Source organism: Crotalus tigris, unplaced genomic scaffold, assembly GCF_016545835.1.
Source record: "Crotalus tigris isolate CLP2741 ecotype Arizona unplaced genomic scaffold, ASM1654583v1 scf7180000018323.1251302, whole genome shotgun sequence".
Taxonomy (NCBI): domain Eukaryota; kingdom Metazoa; phylum Chordata; class Lepidosauria; order Squamata; family Viperidae; genus Crotalus; species Crotalus tigris.
Window position 1 is genome coordinate 1,098,349 of NW_024096943.1, and position 8,702 is coordinate 1,107,050.

General features: G+C 39.0%; 1 protein-coding gene across 1 annotated transcript; it reads right to left on the bottom strand.

Moving 5' to 3' along the window:
• Positions 1–93: 93 nt before the first annotated feature.
• On the bottom strand, positions 94–7,246 carry LOC120311186 (oxidoreductase HTATIP2-like). The gene is made up of 6 exons (XM_039350392.1): positions 7,059–7,246; positions 5,515–5,689; positions 3,979–4,086; positions 2,918–3,055; positions 2,040–2,101; positions 94–581 (listed from the first exon to the last, which is right to left on the bottom strand). Exons 2-6 carry the CDS (start codon positions 5,686–5,688, stop codon positions 365–367), a joined length of 699 nt encoding a protein of 232 aa, XP_039206326.1. The 5' UTR covers position 5,689; positions 7,059–7,246; the 3' UTR covers positions 94–364.
• Between the last annotated feature and the right edge of the window lie 1,456 nt (positions 7,247–8,702).

Sequence of the window (8,702 nt, forward strand, 5' to 3'; positions counted from 1 at the left end):
AAAGTTTATACATTCATCTCTTCATTCCATCCACCATTCATTTTTAAGTTGCACTCTTAGCAAGTTAATGTTTAATCAACAGACCATACATAATTCCATAGCTAATTAATTAATTTTATTAAGAGGCAGGATCCGCGTTTAAAGCTTTTGAAAGAGCACCAATGACATTAAGGCTTTTTTTTTTTAGTTATTTAGGATCACATTCTCCTGATGCAACAATCCTATCAAATGCAATTCAAATGCTATTATTCAAAGACCCTCTGCAGTATAAAAAAAAAAACTGCAAGTAAAGCTGGGCTTTGGGCAATCAATGAAACCCCTTCATTATAAAGCTATTCAAGAAACATCCCTTCTTCTCTGTTGATTACTTTGGCTGACCAAGGGCATGGATGGCTGCATTTTCCAGCATCTCCACTTTCTGCCCATCTTTTGCTGGCGTCATTGCAATATTGACCATTGCTCGGGCCACTGTTGTGACAGGGATAGACATATATGTGGGAAAGAAAAGGGCTACCACTCCTAGGACTTTCCTGGCCATCCATTCACCGGGCCGAGATTCCTGGCGATCGCATAGCAGCAGCCTAGGGAAGAGAGGCAGAAAAGGAACTTCTTTCATCTCAGTTATATGTTACCTGGCTTTTATAGCTCTCAACAAAGCAGCAACAAGAAGATAATATTTTCTTATTCGTAACAAAGAAGTGTGTAGCAAGATCACTGCAAAACAAGCCACGGAAGGATGAGATAGGAACAGTGGGTTTTAATACATGAACACCTTCATTATAATGAGTTATTGTTTGGTTATTGATACAACGCTTGATAAAATGTACCTGCCTGTCAATAGAATGTACTGAGAAGTTTGATTACAAGTGTAACATTATATGATACTAATGCTTAAGATGGTGCTTCTAGCTGAATTAATTTTTGTCCCAGAGCAACCTGTTGGCTCTTTTGTATGAATGGAAATATTCTAACGCATCTCTTTGGTTATATAATAGAGGGAGAAAGCACATCTCAATAAAGCTCTAAGAATTTTGTGAAAAACAGTTATGCACTGCTTCATCCCGAAACACACGTAAATCTGTACCCTACTGGCAAACAGAAAAAAATCCTTTGTGCACTCAGCAGTTTATTGGTTGATTTTACTTCTTTTTCTTCAAGGTTGGGAAATGAGGTACATTTAAGACCAGAGAGATGGTGAAGAAATCAAACTTCTTGACAAGGCAACATCTATTGCTGGGGATGCCAAAACTGACCAACTATAGAAAAATCCTTAAAAAGAAAAAGATAATACTAAACTGTGTTTCCAGTAGGGCAAAGGTATTTGCCCAAGCTAAGAAAGGACAGCCGCACCATGGCAGCTGCATATATAGTTCGGCTGAGAAAGCAATGGCTCTGGGAGAGGCTGTTGTTATGAATCTGTGTGGTTCAAATAATACATTGAACAGCCACAGGTGAAGGAAAATGGTTCTCTGTGACCTGCAGTGTGAACTTTGGGTTTGTCTTGGGAGGGCCAGGGCTTAAATTTCTGCTCATCAATGAAAAACAAAATAAATAAGTTACTCATTTGTATGTTAATCTGCTTCACAGCATTGTGACTCAGACTGCATCCCCAATTACATGCAAAATAAACTCTTAAATGTGTCTCGGCATAAATGATACCTGTGGTTTAGGTTCTCAAATTTACTCAAAATCATCATTGGTATTAGTTTTGTCCAATTTTCCTAACCGGGTGTGAATGGAAGTATACTCGTACTTCCATTCTTGGAAATCAAAGCAACATTTTAAAATTGGATACATTGCAACGAAAACATTCTACATCTACACTGCTTATTTGGTGTACTCTTGAGTTTAGCAGAGATAAGGTTATTAATTTTTTAAAGCACCAGCTAAACAAGCAGTTGAATTAAATAACTCATTTTGTTACAATGAGAAACTTCAAATCTTAACTAATCAGCAACACTCATGATTAATACAACTTCCTATGTGATGGAACGAGCATCCTTGTTCGTCTATCAGATTCATATATACAATATACTTACGCTGGTCTAAATATGGAGACTCTGTCAAATCCAAGTGCCTTAATCCTGTTTTCTACTTCACCCTAAAGAGGGAAGGAATAAGACAACCTCCATTGGTTGAACTCTCTCTTCTGTACATAGAAACACACGGAAGCTGAAAAGGATACACATCAAAATAAAGCAGAAAGAAGGATTGCTGAAGATCCTCATATGACAGAGGAGATATACCTTCACAAGTACTATTAGGTTACACTCTTAAAATTATAAACTGCAGAAAAAAAAGTAACCTGCATGCTCTATAATGGCTAGAATTTGACAAACAGTATATCTTCAGCCAAGAAACGTCTTTCTCGTGAAAATGTACTGCCACCTACATTATGCCACAGGTCATAGTGCAGCATTTTCCTTTGCACATATTACTTGAACAACCTGGAATAACAGTTGTAATAAAGAGCAGTATCTCCTGGAGCCATTGCTCTAGAAGGGACTTGCTTCCTCTGCTTAAGCAATATTTATTAGGGCCTGTTGGAGCTTGTCTCTGAATGTATCTAGACTCTAGAAGGCATCAAATTGCCTATTATGGAATTAGAGTGGTAGTCTACACTTGGGAAAACTCAAATTCAGCTCCCAGCTCTGCCTAACTAACTCATAGGTAGTTTTCCTCAGGCTTAAATTAAGAGTAGAGGAAAGAACCAACTATATAATCATGACCTCCTTGGAGGATACATTAAATAAGAAGCCTCTTTCTCTGTGTAATCCTGAATGGCAGTAGAATGAAAGATCTGGCACTTTGTATATAAAAATTAAACAGAACCTGGGAACCCAACCAGGAGAGAATTCTGAAACCAGTTGGTTCTCTCACCCACTGCTTATCTCATTTTGCAGCCCATCAGACATACCTTGGTCTTTAGAGTGAGAAATCTGCTGGAGCTATCTGCACCTTTGCCTGACACTAGGATAAAGTGGTGGCAGCCACCAGCTTTGGCTAGCTTTGCTGCATGCTCAACATAATCACGGTCAACACGCACAAATCCATCCTGCATTTAGAGAAAGTAATATTTACTTATTTGAAAAATTCTCCCTTTCCATGACAATCAGGCACCTGAAAAATTGCTATTAATTTTAATGTGGAAAGAAAAAAATAAATACATGCTGATCAGAAATAGCATAATGTATAATTATGCTTAATTAAATGTAACTGTAAATGCAAATGAACTGAGATCAAATTTATTTTTTGATATGTTGGATCTTCATTCTTCTCATGCACTCAAATTAAGTGCAACCATTGGCCGAGAAGATGTTGTCCCATAAGAGGTGCAAAAAAAAAAAAAAAATTAAACTTGTAAACAGCCAGTACAATGCACAATTTGGGTGACTTGGGTAAACTCCTGTGCTAACTATGAATTTTGGAAAAGATGGCGTGCAAATTGGGTTACCATGGGCAAAAGATAAGCTAAGTTGATATGCACATCTAGCACTTTGGAAGAAACAGAGTAAACTTCTAAAGCAGACATGTCAAACTCGCAACGTTGCGCAACGTATCGGGACGGTTTTGCCATTGCCGGTAATGGGCTGGGCATGGCTTCCGGATGAGGCATCTGGCCCGCAGGCCAGCAATTTGACACCCCTGTTCTTCACACCTGTTCCTCATCAGGCCAACTCATTCCCTTAAAATGCCAAGCAGCCACTTCAATCTTCTGTCTTTCAGATCCCAAGGAACTCACATTTTCCAGTTTGGTTCCTCTAAGTATATGGAAAGTGCAATTACCATCAGTACCCAGAGCCACTAGATCTGTAGTCCAATAATAACAGGAGGATGCCAAGTTGGGAAAGGTTGAAACAATCCATGAAATCCCACCTGCCAGCAAATTCCACTCTAAGGTGTATTTTATACCTCTTAACTTCCTTCACCTTTCTCAATTCTGCCCAGACCCAGGTATTGACCTATTTTTCTCCTCACCGCTCCAGCTTTGGCTCTGCTTGTCCCCAAGCAGCAGAATCCTACGTCATGTCCTTGGAAGGCAGCAGCAGATTCATCTAGCTTCTCAAAGTCAACAACTTCTTGGACCTGGAAACAGGCAGGACAGACACCCCAAAAAACAGACGTGAAAGAAAGAACTGGAAACTCCAATGAAGAAAATTAAATATATGTGTCTCTCTGCTTCCCAAAACAAATGAAGACAGAACATCTCCTAACTAATAACGAAATCTTAACTCATGTTGAGAAGCCAAGATGAAATTATCAAACAATCAATAAAATATACATATTAAAATGCACAACCTGGACAAGGCAGAGAAGGGATGCTGAAGTTTCCTTCCAGGTATGGTGTGATAAGGGGGAGCATAGAAGCAAATGTTTTCTACTAGGCTCCCTTCTTGGGGAATAAGCTACACTCTGAAATAAGAAAAGCACCCTCACTGCTGATGTTTAAGAAGCTACTTAAGTTATGGTTATTCTTGGGAGCATTTATGAACGGAAGAATTGAATAGATTCATGTACCTGAGATAAGTTGGAAACAAATCAAAAAGAGAAGCAACCTAGAACTAAGAAGACATTTCCTGACAGTTAGAACAATTAATCAGTGGAACAACTTGCTTCCAGAAGTTGTGGGTGCTCCAACACTGGTGGTTTTTAAGGAGAGACTGGATAACCATTTGTCTGAAGTGGTATAGGGTTTACTGCTTGAGCAGGGGGTTGGGCTAGAAGATCTCTAGAGGCCCTTCCAACTCTGTTATTCTGTTATTTTTTATATCTATATGTAAACAATTATGTAAACCATTTAAGATTTAATTGAAAGGAGCATAGAAATGTCTGAATCAAGCGTGCCAGTAAGCTAACCTAAGAGCTACACCATATAAAAAGAGGCTCCAGTATTTTGAAATACCAGCAACTGTGATGGATATTATAATCTAGTACATAAAAGACTGAAGACAATTTGGTTCATCCAGTTCTTTTTTATATGGCAGTTTTCTTTATGGCACCACATTCTTTACATTGTTTATGTAGTATATTATGTCCTACATAATTAGATTTCCAAATTCCTTTAACCATTAGCGTTAGTAAATGAATAATTATTTATACAGTAGGTATTTAAAATTGCTTTATTGTCATATATTTTGGATAGAGTATTCAATAATATTTTCAATTACTTATGTTTTTGATAAATTTGTAAGGTGTTCTGTTGGTATAGAACAGAGAAGAATAAAATAAAAGATATGTAATATATTATTAATGACTATAAATATATTTCATCAACATTACTGTCAAGAAATGTTGAGAGATAAGGCTGGATTTTCAGGTAGCATAGATTTACACTATTTTTTCTGAGCACTAGGTTGAGGATGACTATAATAATATATAGCAAAAATCCACGTGGCTAGCATTTAGAATGCAAATTAGGTCCAGAGAGACCCAGCTTTAAATCTCTGTCCAGTTCTAAAGGGAATGAGAAGGTGGACAAAAACATAAAATTTAAAAGAATGTTTTGTTTCATACCACATTACTGTAAAGAGTCCCTTCTAAATTTAGCTTTCGGCGGCCAATGAGGGTCACACGAGAGAATTTTTGCTGCTTTAAGATTTCAAGTAGCAATACTTTCCCAGTTTCTCCAGACGCACCCAAGATGAAACAGTTTTGTTTCTTCTGTTCTTCTGAACTGGGAACCACCATACTATTGGCAAAAAACAGCAGTAATTTTTTTTAATGGCATTTACAATTCAGTTCTCTACGTAATGCAGATGTTTAGTCCCAAGAGATTCAGTGACAATTTCTTTCCCCAAAAAAACTATACAGGATTGCAACTTCAACTTCACAAGAAATCAATTATTTGAAAACTGATAATGAAAATGGAAACACAACATGTTGGAACAGGTAGTGTTTAATTTCTCCAAAACAAATCAAAGCAAAACTTACACCAAAAACAAAAACAACTTTTACAATTACTGCCAGGCCATCATATGATCATGGCATGCCACATGCAAGATCTATGACCAGAAATTAAGAATGAGATTATGCTGTCAGTGAACTAGGCAATATTATAGCTACCGGTATATAGATAGTCCTTGACTTACAACCACAGTTGAGCCAAAATTTATGTTGCTAAGTGAGTTTTGCCCCATTTTATGACTTTTTTGCCACAGTTAAGTGAATCATTGCAGTTGTTAAGTGAATCTGACTTTCTCATTGACTTTGCTTGTCAGAAGGTTGCAAAAAGTGATCACATGACCCCGGGACACTGCAACCGTCATAAATATGAGTCAGTTGCCAAGCAACTGAATTTTAATCACAAGACCAGGGGGATGCTGCAACAGGCATAAGTGTGAAAAATGGTCATAAGTCACTTTTTTCAATGCTGTTGTAACTTAACAGTCACTAAATGAACTATTGTAAGTCTAGAGTAGAATTACCTGTACTGGGGTAGGCTGTTATATTAAGATTAGAAGAACAGCCTTAACCAATATATAGCTAAAAGATTCTGTATTTGGAAGAAAATTACTACATTTTACCTTCCCATAAGTGAAAAATGGGCATTTTCCTTCTTTCTGAGACGTGTACGGTATCGTACTATGCCTTTTTTTTTTTTAATTTAAGAGCGCCCCAAGAACCAACAGATTTCCAGATCTTGTTGAACTACATATCCCAGAATCTTTCACCACCAGCTTGCAGCTGCTGGAAAGTTTTGTTCGGCAACTTATGTAGAAATTGCTCCCGGCTATCAGGGCGGGGCAGATTGGTAAAGGAAAACAAGCAGCTATTTTTTCTTTAAGAAATAATGGGCCTCACTGTCTTTCTTTGAGAACGCGGTTTCTTTCCCCCCGAGAAACGGCACATGGGGAAACATCGCTTTCGCACCAGGGCAAACAGCCCCTTCCCGCCTTCTCCTTGCTTTTCCTTCCCAGGGTCCTTCTCATTCTTCTGGCAAAACATCCAGCAACTTTTTCCTCCCGGGACTTCTCTGGAGAAGCTCCTACTAGCCTAATTACAGAGAGAGAAAGAGAGAAACCCTGCTGCAACCATCTTTACATTCAGAAATACCGCACCTGGTTTACGTGCCAGGCTCCAGTTGCATTTCAGGCATCTGGACTGGTCACCCACTAGGGGGGCTTCGGCTGCTGTCCCAGCGGAGGAAGCACCAATCGCTCAACTGCCACGAAGTCTCGGAGAGAAGCCCTGACAGAGCAAGAGAGAGAACAGGGTGCGAACTCCCGTGTGCCACTGCCCGCGAAGGGACGCATGCGCAGAACTGTGCTGCTGCTCGCTGAAAGGGATTCCCACCTGGAGGCATGGTTGAGACACCTTAATTGAAGTTAATTAAATTACTTGAAAAGATTACATTTGCTGTGATCAGACATACACTGTTAATTTATCATATTTTTTTACTGTTGATTTTTTTTTCTAGCCATGAAAAGGAGCTCCAGGACAAAGAACAAAATGAAATGAAATGCTCAGAATTATAATGAAATTTAATTTGTATGTTAAAGCTACTATTTTCCTCTCATATTCCTCTCATATTTGGCCATTAGAAATTCTGAAGAGTTTCTTTAATTTCTTTTTCTTAGCATGTTAACCTATTTTTAAATGGATAGAAATTATAAGTATTATCATTTTTGTAACAGAAGTACAGGGAAAGTTCTCGACTTATGACCGGTTGGGTAGTCCTCGACTTACAACCGGTTGGGTAGTCCTCGACATACGACCGGTTGGGGGTCATGGCATTAAAAAGGTTGAGAACCACTGTGCTAACGCATGCGCCTTACTGGGAGGGGGAAATCCGTGCCTCCATAGGAAAAAAAGAAAAAAAGCTCCAGGAGGGAGAAGCGAATGTGCCGCAGTAAGCTTGCTTCGCAAAAAGGTGGCTACTCCTTTCTGGATTTTTTTTTCCATCCCCCTCCGAAGTCATTCACCGCTTAGGAGCGACCCTCTCTCGGGCTGTGATGGAAAAGTTGTAGCTCGAATTTGCAAAACCAGTTCGGCTTCTTCTACCGACTACTGAAGAAGACTATTTGAGATTTGCTCTTTGGAAAAACTTTCCGGAGTTAAATAGTTGCAGGGTAGGGGCGTGCAGTGTAAGCAGATACCCCTTTGAATGTTTGTATTGGGAAGACAAGCTGTTTGGGGGGGGCGAACAAGTCAGGCTGCCTTTCCTTTGAGGACCAGGATTTTGTGACCGCTCGGCGCAAGTTGAGAAAAGGCAAAGAAAAACAAACTTGGTGTTCTGGACCTCGTATAGCTCTATGTAACCCTGATGTTGTGGTTCCGGCTAATGAAATATTCCAAAGAACTTCCAGGCATTTATTTTCATAAAAGTCTTTTATTGTTACAAAGTTTCGGCACAGGCACAACGGAGGGATGCTAGGAGCTGTTCTCTTCCTCTGAGCAGTTAAATTATCAGCATGTTCCCTCCCTAAATTAGCCGTCATATCTCACATTATCCAATTAGTGTGAAGTTCAAATGTTTTCTTCCTCTTTCTTTCCCGGGCTTTACCCCCAACCCCCCTTTCTGCTCTGTATTAACCCCATAATTACCAGACAATTCTACATATTGTCAAAAGCAAGAATATACAATATTTGCAGCATTGACATCTGGCCCCCCCTTACAAGAAGGACAGATCCTGTAAAGTAAACAAAAGCATATGTTAAGGGTTATCTTTCGGTTTGTTGTGGTGTTTCATATGAAACCTTTT

What these genes read in the sequence shown, in the direction of transcription:
- LOC120311186 (XM_039350392.1), bottom strand. Translation starts at nt 5,688, where the DNA reads ATGGTGGTTCCCAGTTCAGAAGAACAGAAGAAACAAAACTGTTTCATC. An exon ending in GCAGAGCCAAAGCTGGAGCG is followed by an intron (nt 3,056 to 3,978) that starts GTGAGGAGAAAA and finishes CTCTAAATGCAG; the next exon opens with GATGGATTTGTGCGTGTTGA. An exon ending in GTCTCCATATTTAGACCAGC is followed by an intron (nt 582 to 2,039) that starts GTAAGTATATTG and finishes TCTCTTCCCTAG; the next exon opens with GCTGCTGCTATGCGATCGCC.